General features: G+C 43.8%; 1 protein-coding gene across 2 annotated transcripts; it reads left to right on the top strand.

Annotated features, from left to right (window-relative positions):
- The first annotated feature begins 48 nt into the window (after nt 1-48).
- On the top strand, nt 49-16,942 carry LOC6732865 (GTPase-activating protein CdGAPr). 2 transcript variants are annotated; one of them, XM_016178049.3, is made up of 8 exons: nt 52-200; nt 619-688; nt 9,146-9,550; nt 9,606-10,879; nt 10,946-12,571; nt 12,641-12,953; nt 13,044-14,908; nt 14,970-16,942. In XM_016178049.3, the coding sequence occupies exons 3-8, from the start codon at nt 9,179-9,181 to the stop codon at nt 15,046-15,048; spliced, it is 5,529 nt and encodes a 1,842-aa protein (XP_016025590.1). In that variant the 5' UTR covers nt 52-200; nt 619-688; nt 9,146-9,178; the 3' UTR covers nt 15,049-16,942. The 2 variants fall into 2 exon arrangements, with proteins under 2 accessions (XP_016025591.1, XP_016025590.1); XM_016178050.3 differs by lacking the exon at nt 619-688 and having other exon boundaries at nt 49-200.
- Nucleotides 16,943-22,503: the final 5,561 nt, after the last annotated feature.

Genomic DNA, 22,503 nt, shown 5'->3' with positions numbered 1-22,503 from the left:
TATTTATTTGGTATTTCTTGTATGTGCAGAGGTATTAAATAGTGCGTTATACACTGGCCAGCGGTATTTTAATCGTTATCGTCACATTTGTTGTCGCGTTGTAAAAGGCTGCGGATCGGAAGCCAGTTAATTCAGCAGTGGGACGGACAGTGAGAAATGTTGTAATTTTACCATTGCCACGGTGATCTATTCGAGAAAAGGTGTGTACGAATGCGAAAATTGGGCTTACACACCCGCCGTCTGCTTGCGTGCGTGTGTGTGTGTGCGGTGCGCCCTTGCGTGTGCGTGTGTTTGCATGCTCGTGTGCGTGCCAAAGGAAAAAGATATGCTGAAAAGTATCTCCTCTCTATTTAAAAATGTGTGTCAGTGTATTGTGCGGCAGCAACGAAAATAATAAATAATAGCTGCCGCGACTGCGACTGCTGGTTGGAGAGGGAGAGGAAGAGGAAAACATAAACGAAAAACCGTTTGGCGTCTTTGGGGTCTATTAATTGTGCCAAAGCCATTGTTTTACCATTTTCCCATCATCATTCGAGACGCGTTCTGTGCCGAATAACAGCGAATAACGCCCCGTCTTTTCTGTTTTTTTTCCTCTCTCCCATATTATTTTTTGCGAAGGAAGCTGAGTGTGTTTCCCTCTCTGTCTCGCGCACGTAACTATGCCTGCGCCTTGCTATTGGAACAGTTGGTATGTAAAAGACATAAGTGCGATATGTCCGTTTCACACTAGACTTTGTCACCCTGTGGCAGCCACACTCACACACACACTCTCACCTGGCACAACTCCACCATATGTCCATCCGTCTGTGTGTCTGTCTGTCGGTCTGCCTGTCTGTCTGTCTGCTGCTGCTTTTCCTTAACACATCCACACTCACATGCACATTCCACCCCATTGGCAATGCCTCTCTTTCGTACAGCTGCAGTCAAAATAATAGTAATGGGCCTCCGGTATCTGCCGTCTTTATGGAGTCCTTGGTAAGCGAGGAAGAGGAAGAGCGGACAAAAGCATTCCTCCAAAGCTGCCGTCTTTTGTCCTGCAACTTCAACCCCAAAAACCCAGATAAAACCCAGAAACGTGCATTTTGAAACCCTATAACTATAAATAGGGTTCCTCACTTGACCGTGACTAGAACTTGGTTTATGTTGTTCACTTTGAAACATTTGTACTCCTTATATGCTATTCTGGAATTTGATAGTAATAGCTATAGAACAACTCATGCCAGCTGCTGTCATTTGACTCATCGCAATCAACCCTTTGGGAGAACCACATTCCTTAACCTTTGTTTTCAATCCTCGGGTATTACGCGCGTCTAGTTTTTAATTGTGAGAAACACTAAACGCTAATTAAGTCACATAAAGTGTAGTTTACAAGCCGTTGACCTAAAACCTAAGATTACACATGATCTTAAATAAAATCTCAACACGACTTTAAAGACTTGACCCCCGCTGTATGGTCGCTTGTGTCTCTTTGTTTTTGTCCACGCCGAAAGGAGGAAGCATGTACTTCCCTCGCTGGTTTTTAATGTTTAGGTGTGGTCGTGCTTTAGTTGCGGGCTTACACACATCCAGTTGTGTGTGTTTCTTCAAGCGGAAGCGCTCGTAAAAGAGTTTTCGTGGCGCTGCCCACACAGTTGACATTGAACTCGCTCCTCCAGCTCCTCGTGCCCCAAAACCCCCCTTCCCCACCCACTCTGCCAAGCGACTGATACTTTTGGCCCGCTCTGTTACTTTCCCAAAAAGCCAACTCCTGGCCTTTCACTTACTTTTCTTCATACCCTTCTGCGAGTAGAGCCAAGAGTTTTGTGAAAGGAGCGAGGTGTGCGATTAACGAAAAGGTGTTAAGGAGGCGGAAAAATCAATTAACAAATACTATTTGGCTTAGACTGATGGTTAATTGATAGGTGGTGGTACTTCATTTCACTTTTGTACTCCACTCTGCAAACTTTAGTTACGTTCGTAGAGATACTAAGCTAAGTAGAATTATGGTTGATTTATGATCCTCATAGACCTATAATAATTGTAATTAAATATGATTAGCTGTCTAAATATTATGTGAACTTCATATGTACCTTCCTCGTTCTCGTTCATTCCCAATGGGTATTTATGCGAAGTGATGTGTTGGAAAATGGCTTAAAAAGGAAACCCATTGCTTATCCCCCCGCATCCGCAAACTCCCCCAGTAACTTGAATTACTTCTGTTCTATGAGAACATTTTGGGCGCTTGTTGACTCATTTTGGCCGTTGAATGCGGGGGCTGGGTGCGGGCAGCTTTCTCGCTGTTATTACGAGATACGTACAGATATGTGCTACTATACTTTATGTACATACACTCGCGTGGTGCTCCTACTGCGGTTATTATGTGGCTCACGTCTCTGGGAAAGATTCGCGCCGCGACTGCGCACGATTATGGCACATTTCGAGTGACGAGAGCAAAGTTGACTGCGCTGCGGCCGCCTGTTGCAGAAACGTGTCAAGTTGGCCAGATACATCTACTCTACGTCTATATACACGAACATACATACTAAATATGTATATACCCGGGCACTATATGTGCAGCAGCATAACCAAGCGAGCAAGCTGCTCCCGCCCCCGCCAGCGCCCGATTTCGAGTTCGATTAATTTCGTTGCGCCTCGGTAGCTGTGCACTCAACTCAAACATCCGCTCAAACGGGCGGCCAGCTCACACCGCTTCCAATGGGGAACGTTTACCTCGCCGGCGTCCAGCTCATTACACCACTGCCCACAGATGCGGCAGATTCCCCTAGCCATACCCGCCAGCAAAACCCTTTCCCATCTGAGGAGGGAGTTGCCTTCACCCGGGTGACACCAAACATCTAAGAGGAGTGTAGGGCTACACTGGACTGCAACGCCTTGGTTCGTTTCACTAGATCCTCGAATACATTGTGAACTACTTTTGACTAGTTCCGCAGAAGGAATTTCCCATTCCCCTCTCCAAGCAGCGTAGGGATAAGAATTACACTGGCCTGCACAGTATTGCTACTAAAAACAGTTCAGGTGGGACTTTTCATACCTATGGATTACAAATAGTGCTCAATTGCAGCCGTTATCACTGATTACTGATTACCAACCACTGTTTTGCTGGCCAATGTAAAAAGTTTACAATTGCAGACACATAAAAACATTGCAGCGAAACCGCCAACAGAAAATTCGCTGTTCTACACATTTCGCCCTGTGTGTCTTATTGCTGTTTACACCTGTTCGAGCCGACGCCGTCGCGTTTTATATTCGCATTTTGTTTTTTTTTATTACATTCATGTAAAGAATTCTTCATAAACGCTCCATATTTGGCGACTGACATGCCCCCAGCCTCGCCGACTATCTCGTGGTTATTTAAGTGCAAGCGGGGGAAATGCCGAACCCACACGGCGTATAAGAATTTTTGGGTTGGCGGCTTTTGTAGCTGTTGTTGTGGTTGTGTTTCATATGCGTATCAAATAATTGAGCTCAATTGATTTCAATTAAAACTGACAAGTCGCTGGGGCCTTGTTGTTGTTGCTGTTATGGTTGTTAGTGCCAAGTCATATGAAACAAAAACCATCAAAATGCCTCAAAAGTTGTGCCCTCTGTTTGCTCGATGAGCTGCGTCGAATGGGAAATGCGCTAAGAACGAGCTATTCAATTCATTTGGAAAACTTAAATTATAGGAAATCATAGCCCAAGAGTGTCGAAGGCAAATAAATATAGATGCTCTATCTTTTATTGACACTTATTGTGCATATAATGAGTTCGATGATTTCATAGTTTAAATATAGATCACGAAATGTAGTCTGTTCAATCACCGATTGCTCAGTTGAATCTGCATGATCTCCGATCAGTGGAAACATGAATGCTGTAAATGATTGCTACAAATAATTTTCCTTCGTTTTTGATAAGTTTCTATATCTAGCATTTAATCCAAGCCTAAGATAAGAAGAAAGTTCCCTTTCGTTCTGACTCATCAGTGAGACAGAATAATTTTTATCAACCTATAATTCATCCATGAATCACCTGCGCAAATCCAGTGAATGAATGGAATGTTGCCTTATTTGAATATTTATAGCTCGAATAGTTTTAATTGAACATGTGTAATTTATCATTTCTAATTACCACTTGTGTGCAGCAAAACAAAAGGCAAAGTAGCAAATTTGGAAAGCAATCGCTGGAATTTATTGCATTTTATTTATTGCAAAATGAATTTAAATAGAATAGTATATGCAGAATAAAGTTTAAGTTTTGCGATATCTTCTTTTATTCTCTATTTTTAGAGAAACCAAAACCTAAACAATTTGTTCGGATTGCCTCTTTCAAGAATAGAAGTTTAAGAATAGCCCTACGAAATACCAAATTCCTCTGAAGGATTCCGCAGTCGAGCGGAGATCGACACCCTAGCTCATATGCCCGCCGATGGGTAGAGTACACGATTGTCTATTAATACGAACAAGTTTCGAATGGAGGGGGGAGGATGATATTTTGTGTATGTTTTCGCATTTGTTTATGAATTTCACCGCTTGTGCCAATTGCCCCCGTTCGCTGTGGCCGTTTGTCTTATTGAAATTCAACACTTTATTTAACAATTCATATGCACGGCCACTCGGTCGGTCGCGCTCGCATAGAAATGAATAATAATTAAATTATATTGCCACTGCCCGTTCGCGTCTGACGTTTGCTTCTAAATATTTGGCCATTGCGCTTTCTTCCAGCAGCTGCTTCGCATATTTGTTAATGCGATTTTTATTGTACGATTTTATTTTGCTTGTTTATTTTCAAAAATTTCGCATGCCGGCGCCACGAGCCTAAGACAACCTGAAAGAAAAAATTTGGATATTGCCGGCCGCGTGTGTTTGGCTTTGTCTACGTAGAGCAGCTATATATCTACATACGTATACATATATATTTCGTTGATGCGCGCAAAACTTTCACTTCCATTAAAAATATAAAGTCTGCTGGTCTCGCCGATAGTCGGAGTGTGAGTCCGTGGGTTTATGTGTACCTGTTTTTCGACGTCGCTAAATGACACTAGGCTAGGTTTTATGGTTCGCTGGCGGAGATGAGTTGGCTTGGGCCAGGCCGGGCAAAATTCTGCACAAATGTCAAAGTAGAAAATTTACATGGCCAGCGGAATTGAGCGATTTCGCTTTTCTTTTCTGCCCTGTGCTTTCCCATTTTTTTCTTCATATCAGATGAACGCTTTTAATGCCCTAACAATGGCACTTTAATGACTTTGGAAATTCGCTGCTGGTACATTTCGGAATTATGCAATCGCCACATAAGAGCGTAATCATGTCGGAATGGGACTGAAACCAATTGGGAAACGCATAAGATATACTTTGAACTATTTAAGAATCAGATAAAGCGTAATAAACGAAACATACACTTTGCTTACTGGTTATGTTCATGTAAAATAAGCGCATTCAAACTTTTTGAACCCGGCAAACCATTTCCCCAACTTGCAACTCGGCATTTGTGTTTGCCACAGTCTATAATTGTGTGAACGGAAGTCGAGAGCTCGACAATTAAGGGGGCCATGGGAGTGGAGTGTAAAGTTTGGTCCGTTGCCCAGGTAAAATTAGTAAAACGGACTTGGGCAGTCCGAAGCACGAGCGTTGACTAATGTGGCGGTTAGACTAATTGCAATTCCCACATGGCGGACTTGCTTTTTTATTTCTATGTTATGAGTCAGTCAGCTGTCGACGGTGGGGTTGTGTGCCATCGATTCGGGAGCAGACCCCACAAAGGGCTCCCCATTACGATGCACTACAGTGGTCCGCAAACAAATCCGCCATGTGAGTCAGCCAGGCGGGCCAAACCGATCAGATTTCCAAGAGCACAAGTGCCACTGGCTGTCAACTGGGGCGTAGATTGATACCGCTCTGCTCAACAGATTAACGGCATATAGCAACCGGATCAGCCTTGGGCTGCAATTTGTTCATGCTGCATGGTTTATAGGAGCGCTGGCTGGCTGGCTGACTATCTGGCATCAATTGGCCAGTCTAATGACTTCATGTTGGGCCATTAGTCACCCGGTCCAAATCTATGTGTCTGCGGTGAAATGGCTTTCGATTGACCTGGTCCCGGTATCAAACGTCTGGATACATCATTAGATTATGTAATGCGAATCTGCCAAGAACAATTAGCCGTCTACTGTGACTATTTAAAGTGAGTCAAAGCTAGAAAGAGTCATCGAGCAATCTAGAAGAAGGGTCGTCGTCATTGCTCTTAATCATTAGTTAGTCCTGAAAATGGTTTGCCATGAAAAACATTGTACAGAAATCGAGAGCAAAACAAGTTCAGCTGCTTTAAAAATTATAGTTACCTATGTGTTTTAAAAAAAAAATACAATTTAAAAATGTTTTCAAAAGTGGAAACAAGAAATTTTACGTTTATTTTCAGTTCGTAAACTAGTCGGTATTATAATAGTAACTACAATATTTGAATTGCTAACAACTAGTAAGCGCACTCTATCCATTCTAGTCCTCTACCCTGGAATTTTCCTGTGATTAACCGTCGCGGATCTATTTAATTGTCCGTCAGCGTATCCGTCTCATTCAGATGCACACCAGCATCGTTTAGCACTTGCCGGCTGAAGTGAATGAGTGACTGCCTGACTGACTGACTGACTGACTGACTGACTGACTGACTGAATGAATGAATGTCGAACGGAGGGGAACTGACTAACTGACTGGCAGTCTCAGCAACTAGGCTTAAGCACATTATGCATGCATTTGCAGCCTCGTAAGTCTTTTATGGCCGACAACCGACATCATTCGCTGCAATTGTCCGCTCTAGAAACCAGTGAGTGAGTGACCCACTTTGGACCGTAAATTAGCACAACCAACAGCAGTCAAGAGAGGCAACTTTTATTTAGCTTATTAAAGATAAACGTGTGTCCATGCTGTCTAGTTGTGCTCCAGACTCACGCACTTGCGATTCCAGTCTTGATTTATAGATCATTGTCATGTTTGGCTTTCGGTTTCTCGCTGCGAGTCAATTGGGTCAAGCCCCGGCCGAGCTGAGGTGGAAAACGGAGCCTGAAGCCCGCCATTAAAAAGCCATTAACTATTGTCCAATATTAAGTTATTTCATAGCATTAAATTGGCCTGAGCCTCTTGCACAGCGATTGAAATGTTTGCTGCTCTCACAAACTCCGGAGTTTGGCGGCTCGCAGTCCGGACATAGACAATGTTGTTTAATTGATTGGAGAAAGTGAGCTGGGCGAAAGAAACCGATGGGAAAATGTCTTCATTGGGCTCGTTTTTGGCCAAAGTGCAATGGGCAATCAAGGAATTGAATATGCACAGAGTTCGAACAGTATTTTGGTGTTTTGTTTTTGACCTTTGTGCATAATTGAGATGAAACTGATTTGATTTTGATCGTTCGACTAGCTTTCGATGTCTGTCTACCTAATCATGTATGATAATTTGTATCTCACAATCTTTAATGATTTCAATTGCCCAACATAACGCCGTTTATATGGCTTTTTAAACTTTAAATACTTGTAAAATATGTAAAACTGATCAGAATGCAAACTGCTCTTATGGCCAGATAGGTTCGAATGTGAGCTTAAACAATAAATCCCGGTAGCTGATTTGCATTTCCCAATGTATGTATACATCGTCAAAAACAAAATCATACGGCTCATATCAGCAGAACGTGCTGACCAAAAAGAATTCTTTAGATACTGACAATGGGAGAACACAGACTTAACAATAAAAGAACCCTAATTAATTCATAGGAATACGTCGGGAAAGCTTAAAGATTGCGGTTACGTGGAGCGGAGTGTTATTATCTCACCCATTCATTCACCATTGTTGGGAGGCACTCAATCACACGATCCATCGATTGATGACATCGATTCGATCTTTTGTAACACGTTTGTATCCATTTTCCCAGGTCGTTGGCATATGGTTTTTATGTTTTGTTTTACCCGATTTTAGATGCACTTTACATTTTCTGTCAATCCGTCGCTGCTCTTTCTTTATGCGACTGCATTTTGAGACCGTTAGCGTTAACAATTTTTAATAGTTTAGCTGCGCTTTGGCCGCAAGTGATGGACGGCCCCAGCAGGCTCTCGAGTTTTCCTCCTAGGCGAGTGGAAAAACCCGTTTTCCCCCAGCTACGTACCCCATGCTCCTCTCGAATGGTTTCGCTTCGTCCAAAGTTGTCCGCTGTTGGCTTAATTTATGAAAGTTTAAATGCTGCAGCCTGGCGGCGATTGCATTGCATTCGTGTCGCCTGTAAATCAGAACCACCGCTAGGCATCCCATCCCATCGCATCCTCATCCACATCCACGTCTCCTCCACTTCGAATCGCAATTCGAATCCGAATCCCATTCGACCGACCAACCATTCGGTGCCCAACTGGTTTGAACTTTATAAATATTTATTGTATATATTTATTGAGTCGAACCATACCCCTACGTGTGCCACATCCTGCCGCTTGTCTGAGCCAGTGACCTTATTTATTCCACCGCCAAGTCGGGAAAAATCCACATCGGCGACAGAGAGAGTACAGCTTTTTAGCCCCGAAAGTAGAACATTTGGCCTGGCGAGACTCCAGGTCGCTCGCTTGGCTGATGAAAAGATCGCGCGTGCCATTAGAAAGTAAACGCCGATAAACGAGGCCTGAATGTTTAATTTAGCTTTTGGGCACTTTCAGCTAAATGACACTTCATTTGGGGTGGGAAATTCTAGGCTGGAAGTGGATCATACGAAAGTGAAACATTGGGAACGGCCTGGGATCCGGATTCAAGCTCTAGATTTCGGAATGAGATCGACAAGATTCTAAAAACAGGTAGTCATGTCCCAAATAGCTAGTTAGAAAAGAAAGAGAACATTTGTTTAAAATAGGGTATCATTATATATATCATTTGAAGCATGCATGAACGTAAGATATTCCTAAGACTTGAGTCTAGCATTTTCCAACTTCAACGTGACTATATAAAGACGGCAAATTGTTTATGCAAATGGATTTGAAAGGCCTGGAAACGGAATAGTAATGATGGGCATGGTAAATGGAAGACTTGTGGGAAGAATTGCAGCCTTCGCATTGTTATTTATCGTGGGTTCTCGACCACTGAAGGCCTAAAGAGTTAAGCACTGAGAATGCATTCACTTAATCTAAATCTGAATTCTCTGCTTCTTTCAGATGTCGCAACTGGCGTAGAGTAATCGATCCATCATGTCGGACAAGGTGAGCACATCCCTGGCAGCCCAGCTGCATTCCCATGCCCTGGCGTCGGCGGAAGCAGGTGGTGTTGGTGGAGTGAACGGTGGCCCAATTGCCTGCCATGCCAGCACGGATAAGGATGCCCAGGCTCCACCGCTCCAGTTTGAAATGGATGCCCCGGCGGCCGCCATTAGTGCTCAGCTGAACTTTAAAATCGTGCCCGCTGACAGTTTGCCAGGCCTGAGTTATCAGGACATGTTCGCCTCCATGAATACATCACAAATCTCCAATGCCTCCACGGAGTCCAGCTGCAGTCCGCCCATCCCGGGCGCTGTACCGCCTCCAAAGCCCAGTCGTCACATGGCCGTACAGCCGCTGAATAGCGTAAGTAGTCAGCCGATTCAATCCACCAAAGTCTTATCTTACTTTTCGTCCACAGAAATCGTGCCGATTTCCCAAGCTAGAGGAGTGCGCCCACTTCCACTACGAAAGGGTCCAGCTGGGTCCGCTATCCGTGCAGCTGTTGGATGACAAGTCGGAGCACATGGGCAGCAGTATTGCTTCCCAATCTCTTGGCGGTGATTTGCCACACAGCTCGCTGCGCAGCTTTTCTCCGGAGAGCTGTTGGTTCATCATCCGCGTTTGCCCCCAGCGCTGCGAACCGTTCCTGATCAAGCGGAGCTTCGAGAACATGCAGCTGCTGGACGAGATGCTCCACCGCTGCGTGTACGACCGGAAAATCAGTGGACTGCGCAACATGGAGGAACTGGCGGCTGAGCTGCCCAGCGAATCGGATGTGGAGTATGCGGTGGCCAAGTACCTGGAGCGTTTCTCGAAGATCGCCTCCGATTCACTGACCTGCGGCACAATTCTGACCTGGCTACAGCTGGACAATAAGGGCAGGCGACTACCGCTGGCGGATGGTGAGACACAGAGGACTATCAACACACCTGCGGTGGGTGCCGCATACGGAGTGAGGCGTTATCAGGCCCAAGCTCCGGACGAGATAAACATTGAGGTGGGCGACATGATTTCCGTGATCGATATGCCCAGTCCGGCGGAGTCTATTTGGTGGCGCGGCAAGAAGTCGCATCTGCAGAAGTCCCTCTACGAAGTGGGGTTTTTCCCTCAATCCTGTGTGGCCACTATCGGCGATAAGGTGCCCAGGAATTTTCCAATGCCAGCACCGCTAGTGGGTCACTTGGATGCTTCACCCACTAAGCCGGTGCTGCGTAAGCACGGCAAACTGATCGCCTTCTTCCGTTCCTTTATCCTGTCGCGACCATCACGTCGGCGCCTGAAGCAAAGTGGAATTTACCGCGAGCGCGTCTTTAACTGTGACCTGTCCGAGCATCTGCTGAACAGCGGTCAGGACATACCCATGGTTCTCCGGTCCTGTGCGGAGTTCATTGAAAACTATGGCGTTATAGACGGAATTTACCGGCTCTCCGGCATCACCTCCAACATCCAGCGGCTGAGGCGTGCCTTCGACGAGGAGCGTGTGCCGGATTTGGGTAACCCTGAAATGAAGCAGGACATCCATGCAGTCAGTTCGCTGCTCAAGATGTACTTCCGCGAGCTTCCGAATCCCCTGTGCACCTACCAACTGTACGACAACTTTGTAGAGGCCATTCAAGTGAAGGCCGACGAGGCTGACGAGCGGCTGCGACTTATGAAGGAGACGGTGCTCAAGCTGCCACCGCCACACTATCGGTGAGTAATTGGAATCTTGGATAAATTGGCAGGGATTAGATTAATATCATTTTATATTCCTTGCAGAACCCTCAAATATCTGGCCGAGCACTTGTACAAGGTGTCGCAACACCACGAACGCACCGGAATGACGGACAAGAATCTGGCCATTGTTTGGGCGCCAAATTTACTGCGCTCACCTGCCCTTGAATCGGGGGGCGTGGCTGCTCTGCGCGGCGTTGGCGTGCAGGCGGTGGTCACCGAGTACCTGATACGGAATTGCCATAACATCTTCGACGCTCTGGACGATCATCCGTCGCGACACAGCATGGTGGCGAGTGCTACGGCTGCTGCTGCGAATGCGGCTGGTGGTGAGCTACGCCTGGAGTCACTTACCGATTGCGAAAGTCTGCTCGTGGAGCAGCGGGAGCAAGATCAGTCTTTGGGCGTTGTGGAGCGGCCAAAGAGTCTGAGCACCGGTGGAGCCAAACTGATAAGCCTGGAAGAGGCCCAGGAAAGGCATTCGCGGGTGGAGGGGGCTGACCTCAAGCAGTCGCTGCCCATTAGCATGTTGACCAGTGCTAGCAGCAACGCTGCCTCCAACATTGGCTCCTACATCGAAGTGGGCGGTGGTCCATCCAGCTTGCCGGATAAATACCACACGGTGCTGTCGGCCCCGCGCAGCTGGCAGAAACGTAAGCCGGACAAGACGCCGTCTTGGAAGTCGATTTTCTCCCGCAGTCAGCGACAGGGTAATCCCGATCCTGGCCAGAAAATAACCACAGATGTCAAGGATTCCGTTGCTTCCCGCGTGAGCTTTGTGCAGGCATCACATGCTCATGCTAGCAAGGAACTGACCAAGCATGACAAGCCCAAATCTATTGAGCTCCTGGAGACAACGAGCAATGAACGCGATCCGAAACCAATGGACCTGTGTATACGCTCCAATTCAATTGATAGCCTGCGCACTGTTGGTCATTCGAGGAGCGTCTCGCATGACTCGTACTTCGATTTGCTACAGTCTCCGCAAAGGGGTCACATGACGACATGTCCGTCGCGGGAGCTCTCCGAGCTAGGTCTCAATTTCGACCGCGAAGAGCCGGAAATGCGCATCTTCTCAGAGAGCGAATCTCTGGTTAGCTCACCGCGCGTGGGCAAGGAGAATGTTCCTCCTGCCTCTGGCTCCGCCACTCGTCGCATAATGCGCGCTCGTCCCGAGGATTTCTCCAGCCAGACGAATAGCGTTAATCCCAGTCCTAAAAAGCAGCCACGCCTCAATCTCCTATCGCCCAGCTCAGCCAGGACGATGCCCCCACCGCCGCTTTCAGCGCCTGGAACTGCGTCCTCCTCCTGCGGACATGAATCCGGTGGAGCCGAAAACTGCTGTAAGCGATACAAGCTGGAAGATCAGTTGTGCGACATTCAGTTCATTGACTGTGGAACTCCCGAAAATGTGCCCACTGCTCAACAGCAGTTCGCCAGTGTTGAAGTGCACCCGCCACCAAAGCCAGCGAGGGCAATCCAATCTCCCATATCGTCGTCGAATGGTGCATCTGCAGGTTCCTCCTCGTCGTCGACCCGATACAGCTATCCGTCGGTCCAGCTGGGGGCCAAACGGAAAGAACAGCAGGATGCTAAGGAGCGTTTCAGCTACCAGGGAACCTTTACGCAGCCAGGACAGAAACAGGAACCTTCAGCTCCAAGACCTGTGCAGTGAGTATACATAGTTTTCATCTCACGGTTGTTCATTAAAAAAACAATGCACGGTTTTTCTATTAACAGTACCAACAACGGTGCTACTCTACGAAAACCTCGAGTGGAACCCCTCGAAGATGGTCAGATCAAGCTGCATGTGCCTACTCCTACAACTCCTGCCCGCAGTCCCCGGTACTCGTTGTTGTTGTGCGACACCGAAAGCTCCGATAACAGTTCGGCGGTAAATACACCGCAATATGACATGGAGCCTCTTATGCTGACATCGGCCATGTCTGGCTTATCCGGTGTATCATCCAATGTACAGCAGCAGCCGCTGCTTTTAGGTCTGGATGCGGCCAGCAGTTACCTAGGCAGCTCGCACGAGAGCTTGGGACAGAACGTAAGAATTCAAATTGATTTTTTCCCATAGGGGAATCATCTATTGATCAGGGATATCCAGAATGCAAAACTGACATTTAACTCCTTGCAGATCAACAACCACCATGATGCTGAGCAGCGTGATATGAATGCCCTGAAACGGGAGCTATCTTTGGACCTTAACCCACTTCAGCCGCGCTTACCACAGCCCGCAAATCGAGCTGCCACTTTACCGGTTAAAGATCAGCTGCAGGCTGCTGCAGCGGCCATGTGTTCATCGCCCAACAATTCCAATTTTACGGACAATACTAGTCAGTCAGTGACACCGAGCGAGTATGGTTATCAGCACTTGCAGCGACAGCTAAGCATGCACTCCCTGCTGGCGACCGATGAGAGTTCGCCCGTGTACGAGGACTTTGAACAGACCCCCGTCAAGATGGTGCCCAGCCCCATAAAATCCACCATTAGCATCACATACAAGTCGCCCGAGAAGGAAAAGAAACCTTCGGCCGTCTTAGAGACCAACTTTGATGAAAACACTGTCTATGAGCAGGTGAAGCTGTTCCGGAACTCGGTAACCGAGGTTAATCAAATGTTACATGAGCGCTCCAGCCTGAAACAGATTGCCGAGGAGGAGCAGCACGATGGGGGTGCCTACAAGGCAGCAGAAATGACGCAGCAACTGCTGCAACTGGAACAGGAGCACCATGACCACGAAGAGCAGCAGGAGAATGAGCCTGAGGATGAGGAGCAATCCCAGCTACTTTACGAAAACATTGAACTACGCAAACCAAAAACAGTTTACGAAAATCTACGTGGCGAGGAGATGAAATTCATTACAGAAGAACAGAAACCCAACGTTGATAGAATTGAGCTCGATAGTCTAGACAGCTTGCCAGACAACATGGAACACGAACAGTCATCGCCCAGCAAATCGCCGACTTTCAGCGTCAAGGAGTTGGCCAACAAATTCGAGAGCTCGCCTGTGGAGCAGCTGCCCAACTTTGATTTTTCGGTGCGTGGCGGCTCCATGAAGAAGCCCAACGAACTGAGCGTGCCCAAGGCCATGCCCGCACCCGTGCCACTCAAGAAACTGAACAGCAGTGCCCAAAAAATAACCCGCTCGCTGGATGAGAACGCCTTCGTCAGAGAGTTTGGGGGCAAGCAACTGCAAGATCTGTCTTTATCTAACAAACTGCCCGAGGTAATGTCAGAGATCAACAGCCGGCGCAAGAGCTTTGACTTCACGCGACCTAAAACCTTGAATCCGCCTAAGCGATTGCCGGGTATGAGCATTACCGAGGAGATATGTCAGAAGCGCGTTGGCGAACTGGAGGCAATCACCCCCACCACCGAGAACCGCATCTCACTCATCCAGCAGAATAATATGCCCAAGGAGCAGCAATCGTCAGCTAATCAGTTCCTGCCCCCGGCGGGTCGAAAGAGCGTGTTAACAGGCGTGGTCCTAGATCGTGAGCGCATCGACAAAATCAAGGAGGAGCGGCGTCAGCAGCTAACGCAAAAGTACTACGGCGATACTCTCAAGTCTCGGTCGCGTACGGAACTGAACTCGGAAGACAACTTCCCGGCTGCAGAATCCCTGCGAATCAAGTCCAAGTCACGCGGCGATATGCACGCCTTGCAAAAGGATATCGACATGAACCTAAAGCAGCTGAGCCGCGTCACTGGCGGCGGATCGGAGTGCACCCTCCACATGGGCTTGAGCCAGGGTAACGGACAGGAGCAGCTGGGACAACAGCGCGTGCGCCGGATTTCCGACGAAAAGAACCAAAATTGTGATACCAGTAACGGTGGCGTAAGTGGCATAACCTCCACTTCGCTACTCAGCGTCAAGACGACGGCCCAGAAATATGGAAGCACCAGCAAGACGCCAGCGAATAAGTTTGAACGTAGTCAGCCCATGCCGCGCGATCGCTTGCAGAGGAACTCCTTGGCCGAGAGCAATGCAGGCACCAAGTAAGCACCGAGCTTCCCACGATTTGTGACTAAACTCTACTAATGACCCTTTCTTTTCCAGCAACAGAGAAAAGATCTCACCACAATTCTCAATACGCGACGTGACAGCGATGTTCGAATCTCGTTCACAAAACCAATAGGCTAAGGCAACTTTAGCAACTAATTACATCGAAAAAATGAGACCGCTACCTACATATAATCACAGTTCTGGAGCAGCGTGTATATATGCCTATGAACGCATATATATTTTATTTAGTTTTTAATCATTCACCTAAGCGCATTGAAATTCTCAAGTGTTATTGACATATACGGCGCAAGCGGATCCAAAGACATACTGATTTATAACGCCGTGTTTATTGCAACCACATTTATAAAGATATACCGATGATAATCATAATGACGACGCTTTGCGCCTTAAATCATATGCAAAATTCAATTTTGTTTTGAAGCAGCATGAAGAGAGTTTAACTAAAAGACCATCCTTACCATACCCCTCGATCCTGAACAATGCATATTGTTATTGCATTTTGGGAGTTTCTTTAAATAGGTGTTAAGTTTCATTCGTTTAACCATAAAAAAAAGCACGGAATTCGACCCTCTTGAATTCCGCTTCGATTTCGATTTGTTTTTGCCTGATTTGTGTCTCGAGTGTTTTTATATTCTTGTTTTTGCGACTAAACTTTGACGCATGTATCGGAGATGATATTTTTCTTAGTTTCTAATGAAAGCATTTGCAACAACTTTGAGCAAGGTGTCCTAAGTTAATTATTTTACGATTAATTTATATGTACTTTTAAAACAATAAACTCAATTGCATTGTCACTCACATACTCTTTCTTCAACCAAACCAATCCTTGTATATACCCTTTGGCTTTACCTTCAACTGTTGCTAATGGAAACTATATGCGTAACTGGAGATTTGAAAAGCCTGTGTACCCGACTTAAGCGAGTTTTCAATTAGAATCCAGACTTCCGTGAGGCGTTAAGTAAGCATTTATGTATTTGGTCAGAATAGAAACAATCTGATTCTCACATACTAAAACACAAATATATTTTCCTTACTTATGAAAATGTTTGAATTGAGGAAAGTAAAACTAAATAAACAATATGGTTGTCTATAAGTATATACAAATACATTTACACTAACTGGTAACGTTCGCTATAAAAGAAAAACCGAATACTTAATACTTAGAAAGATTCACTGGAAAAAAAAGAGCGATTATATACTACAAAGCTCTAGTTCGAGTGTAACTAAAGTTTACTTTTAATTACAAGTAATATAATAGGTGTTTTTGTTGATTTATTTGGTGTACTTCAGAAAGCTTAAGCTCACTACAATTAGCTTCGAAAACTTTACTTTTCTGAAGTTTAGCGCATGGCTGGAAATCTGCTGAATGAAATTTGCCAAAGGCTGTAAACATATAAAAATGGCAAACAAGGCTTTGGTTTAGTTAAAATATTTATGCTTTTTTTGCCCCCTTGGAAAATTCGTTAGCTTTGTTATGCTTAAGAGCCGATTTATTTTATAAATCCTTAAACGTATAAAATACTTACTCGAAAGTCATAAAGCGCGTACACAGCAACCATATAAAATACTTGTATAACTTACTGCCCGTATGACCAATGGAAGGAACATCTGATGCATAACTAAATGGATAATTTGTGTGGCTAGTGCTTAGATTTGAATAATAGATAAATTTGATACTCTAAAAAGAAACAGTGCGTTTGATGGATTTTTCAAACCAATATTTACTCCAGAGCAGCTGCCAAAACTTTTATTTCAAACGTATCCAAATTTTAAAGGAAAACAAAGCCACAAAACGGAAGAAAAACAGAGATTAACAGAATTGTAATACAATAACTAAATAGAAAGCTTTAAAAAATAAGTTAGCATTTGATATATTTTGATAAATATAAAAGAAAAACACAACATAGTTATAAACAATCGTATTTCATAACGACTGAACCACAAAACGGAACCGGAGAATAAAAACAGAAATAAACCGCTTGGGACAACGACGACAAGCTAAACTATGATAATGTCTTACAAACTTATATTTAATAGAGCAAAGATCAATCAATATTAAACAAATATATATGATATGAGACGAGATGAAACGTCATGCGATACGTTCACAATTTGCATTAACATTTTTATAAGCCATAAATAAAACGACAAAATACTTCTTTAACGCATTTAAATAAAACGAGAATATTAAAACCATACAATTTTGCATAGTTTTAGTACATACTATGATGGATGCATTTTATATTTATAGCCCAATTAAACAAGACCTTAACCTGGGAATTCTAGTTGTTTTTGAAAGGTTTTAACTAGGGACGATGCTTGCAGCATAGTAAAGGATCTCCTTTGGGATCATATAATCTATATAGTATACTGTATACCATATAGTATCAACAGGCGAGTAGTTGTAGACATGTCCGTACTTAAACTAATAAGACATTCCCAAAAGTGTCTATTGCTCTATTTTTATTTCAACACTTTGCTCATCGAGTAGAATGGTATCATAGATTCCATGTCAAGTGTGTAGCACACCGACCATAACTTTTGGTAAGGATCACTAGTTGAGTTGATCTGACCATATCTGTATGAACGTCGCGATCTCAGGAACTATAAAAGCTAGAATATTTAGATATACGTAGCGCAGGATTGTTTCCAAATTTGGCACGCCCACTCTAACGCCCACAAACCGGCAAAAACTGCCACGCCCACACTTTTAAATTTTTTCTTATTTTTTTCCAATATCTATCGATATCTCAGAAATATGATAAAACGCGTTTGCATTCTTGCTAGCTGCGTAATGGGTATCTGATAGTAGGGAAACTCGAATATAGCGTTCTCTCCTACTTTTCTTATTGTTTTATTTTCTTGCCGATTCCTATTGATATGCTAACAAATTTGGAAATTACTCCTCCCATTAGCTGAACAAGGATAACCTGATAGCTCTATTGTTCTACCTGTTACTTGTGAATTAAAATGGATTACTGAATTCGATGAAAAGTAATGTATTTTGTCGATTTTTTGCTGATACTCATAAATATGCCGAAATCTATTAAGTCCTACTTAAAAAGGGTAAACAAGCGTTTCCGACACTATAAAGGAAATATACTCATGTTAATGATAAGTCGGGTGGGTCGATATCCCTAGTGAGGTGTCTTCGCCAAGTAGGAGTGCCTCCGCTGGGTATTTCCGGAGTGCATTGAAAATCCTCCTATTAGGACTAAATTAATTGGAATGCTTGAACAGTTTAATTCTGCAAGCAACAGCACTCTCTTTATTGCTCTTATATCCAAATTAGTGTAGAGCTTCACAATTTATGTAACGGGTATCCAATAGTAGCGACACTCGACTATAGCATCTTATCTCGCTTAGTTGCTGATTTAGTTAGGTGTTAACCTAAGCCACTTACATTTTATTATATTAGCTTATAAAGACGACAAACATTTTTTTTGTAGTGAAAGGAATTCCAACTCTTTGCAATACAAATAAAGCCTTTAAATTCCCGCTGATCTATTCTTCCTTCGTCCGCCTGCGAATAATACGAGGAGTTCAAAGAGAAGGCGTTGCACCACCCAACGTTAAGCCATAAGTCCATAATTTTATTAGCCATAAGCATTGTGCTTTGCTTTTATTTTAGAACCTGCTGGGAAGCAGAAAAGAGCACGTGAGAAAATTAATTTGATTAAATTGCCATAGAGATGCACAGCGGGTCGGAAGTGTGGCGAAAGGACGAGAGGCTAGCGAAATGGGATGTCTTATCGCCGAATCAGTTGTTAGCCGGCTACTTAACGCGGATGCTGAGCCACCCCGCAAGGACTCGCAAAAACGCATCCTTCGATGCGGGCTCACAGCGGCGAACGGAGTAAATGATGTGCATAAGTGCGAAAACGCTTTGCACATGGACTGGCCCACTCACTCCTGATGCTTAACTTTTATTTACTCTTTTTGTTTCCGTCCAAGATGCCCACGCCCATGCCCATGACTATGTCCTCCTGTCCACTGGCTGTCTGTTTGGGTTGATTGACGCTGATAGAGCACGTGCTGGCAATTATTTTGGAATAAACATAACAAGCCTCTCCACGGGCCAAATCATCAGATGACTTCTCTTCCCCAGCTTCTGGCTCTTGGGCACGACAGGAATATAATGTCCCTTCGCAAATAAGGCACTAGATGGGAACTGGCGATAATAAAGCACCTCGATTGATAACGCATTATTAAATTTAAATATTAGGAGTTTTCTATTTCAAGATACTTATTGGGATTGTAAAATGTATCTTTAGCTGAACTTATATGTTCCTGCTAACTACATTTATCGTGAAATGAAAGATAACAGATTCAGGTAAAGGAGAGATAAATCTGTATATTACTTAAGAATTTATTACTATTAGCAGGTATTTTAAGTACCCTTATATCAATTAATCTATTGAAAAATGGGAAATAGTTTAAGGGCGATATTTCTTTCGAAGACTGTTTAATCACTTGATTATTTTCTGCATTTAATTGTCAGTTCTTTTGGTGTTGAATTGTCAAAATCACAGAGTTAGGATCGTTAGAACACCCACTATTCCTCCCTCGAGGGCACTTGAACTCCCCGACGAGTGGCGATTTCCGCTTTCCGCCTTCCGAAGTGCTTTGTTTTGGGCGGTCGGCTGCTTATTAAAAGTCTCTTGTTGTGATCCTAGGCCCAGTAACCTTTTCGTCCTGGCCCTGGTCCTCGAATTAGACCGCCCTGACAATTAGAGCACTAACAAATGCAATTATCCTGCCACCTCCCCCTACTGGGGCACCACCACTCCTTCACCCCTTGCGGCACACAATCGCTCTCATTGGCAACAATTGTGGATGAACCCGTCGTCGTCCGGAGTCACAAGTCCTCCTGGTCCTTTCCCAGCCAACAAACAACGAGCATTCAACGAGAAGAAAAAATGAAATGAAAATACGTGCGGAGCAGGAAGAGTCGAACTAGGAAGGCAAAAGTTTCCCGAACGCGTGCCACATATTAAATTACATCGAAATATGTGCACACGATGATTTGTCGAGGGGCAGCTTGTAATTTGCTGGCATTTTCCGATTTTATCAGCCGGCGGGGGCAGCATCGCTGTTATTTTGATACAGTTGTTGGGCTCTACGGCCATGTAGTGTGCTATTTAATTGAATTTATCCCGCGCAATTATCGTGAAATCTACTGAACAGCCAGGACTACAACTCGCTCGATTGTTCGGCCACTGGATTCCCGGATATGGCGTTTTTGGTGGGCGTAACTCAACAATTTCCGAGCATATTTCCTATTTAAATGCAACCGAATAGCCATTTGATTGCGAGTTACGTGCGGATTTTTTTTAGAGTGGGACGAGCTGGGTTAAGTTCAATAGCGGCTTAAAAACGGAACTATATTTATTTATGAGCAAAAGATCACACGTTCTTGTAGTGGTAAAAATAAACTGTCAGTAGGAAATCAAAAAAATGCATCCCAACGAGGTGAGATAAAAGTGACGATTGCAACTGCACTTTCCAAAATCCCTGATATTGAAGTTGGCCACGATTTTAGTAACATTTACGAGGAATTTGTTACTAATAATCTAACTAGTGTTTAATTTTGAAGTCTTTACTTACAAATATGGGGGTTTTCATCATTAAAAAAATTCTGTTATGACATACATACAACTCATTTCCAAAGATTAAGGTGTTAAGGAACTGGACGCTATAAATCTAGTTATTTGTTGAATAAGCGTTTTTATTTAAGATTTTTTCTTTTTGTATTTTTGAATGAAGGATCGGAAATGGTATATTGAGGTGGTCGAGCTATAATGATGTAGTAGTTGGGGCATGTTGCTCTACCGGATTCAATGCTACAATTACTTAAATTATCACATTTTCTCTTAACAAATCCTATTTAATATCCTGGTAAGCATTAGATCGATAAAACAAGATAAAAATGGTTCTGATTGGACAGTCGTAACTGACTTTCAGTTTTACGGCTTTAAAAAGTAGCCATTAATTAGGTATTATTATAAATATAAAAATAACCAACTTTAATTTTTCTTGAGCTGGTTATAAGTTTGAATTCGTTATTCAATTATCCTTAAACAGGAACTACAAATACGATTTTTTCATCCTTGAAGGCTTAGCAAATAAAAAATACAGTACAACAAAGGAAGCGTAAGGATGTAGCCACTTGAGCGCTGCTCCCAAAAACAAAGGACCCGCAAGGATGTTCAAGTTTGTGTTGCTTGTATCAGAAGTTAATTTACCGAGAATCAAACTTAAATGCGGAAAGAGGATCTGAGGCGATGTGCCGCCAATATTCACCCCTGTTGCCATGTCGGGCACGACCTATGGCTTATGTAACCTGATCGGTGACACACTTCAGCTTTGATTCCAGGGAATTATGCTAACACAAAAAAGGAGGCAAGGAGACGTTCATGTAGACAGCGCAGAAGGATTTGCCAGACAAACTGACACAAAATGTTGTAATTGCCCCAAGGAAAAGCACCCTCCTTCAGCTTAAACCGCAAAGTGGCTGGCAATTCGATGCCCCAGACGTAGTAGCATTTTTATTATTATAAAAATTAGGCTCAGCCCATCGGACGGGGCACGTGCAACAATGGGAAATTAGTCAGACTAAATGATGGCTCAAAAATATGATCTGCCCTCATAGTTGGCCATGGGAATCTCTGCTCGCAAATCCGTGGATTTCCAGCTAGCGAGAAAAATCAATAAAAAACGCAAGGTAGACATGCCAACGAGCAGACTCAAAAAGTACTGAACAAAATATATGTCCTCACAAAGGCCCTTTGGCACGTTCATGTCAGCGGGTTAACAATGGATGACACCGAAGAGTAGTCCGCGGAGGAGGAGGTGGATGTGGAGGCGGAGCAGCCAGTTAAGAGCTTTCGGCCAGGTGAGAGGAGTGCTCATCTCTGGCTGGAATACCTTTTTCCAGCTTTCCACCGTTCATGGAGCTCTGAACTGAATGTAACTATATACTATAAAGTCTGGAGATATTTTATTCTATTAACTTTCTTTCCCTTAGATAAATATCAGTTTTTATTTCTAATATATGTAATAATAAATATATTTATTATTAATGGTTGTATAACTTAAAATTTAATTTAGATCGGAAACAACACATTTTATAAAATAGATTTGAATTAACTAATTGAAAAATAAATAATTTTATTTATTTCTGTATCTAACTCATTTTAAATAACTTTTAAAATACTATTATTCTATTATTTTTTAATTAGAATAAAATACTTTTATAAACCCCATAACCTCGCTAGCAATATTTAATAAATTGTTTAATGTCCTTAGAGAAGCTGAGATATTTTTGCCCAGGAACAGGGCAGCCCATCTCCAAGCAGCCCCAACCATCACCGCGATCACTCGAATGCCATCCTAATGCGCCCGTTTTAGGGCTTTAACCTAATAATGACGTTCGACTTAGTTTGCGTGACTTATTTTATTAATAAAACGAGCAAATTTGTCTTGCTTTTTGGTCGCATCGTCGTCATATGCCTTTTTCTCTCTCGGCGATGTCTCGTTATTGTCCTTCCTTCCTGCTCTGTTTTTG

Source organism: Drosophila simulans, chromosome 2L, assembly GCF_016746395.2.
Source record: "Drosophila simulans strain w501 chromosome 2L, Prin_Dsim_3.1, whole genome shotgun sequence".
Classification (NCBI taxonomy): domain Eukaryota; kingdom Metazoa; phylum Arthropoda; class Insecta; order Diptera; family Drosophilidae; genus Drosophila; species Drosophila simulans.
Note: the sequence above shows the minus strand (reverse complement) of the source record. Positions and strands in the feature narration are given on the sequence as shown.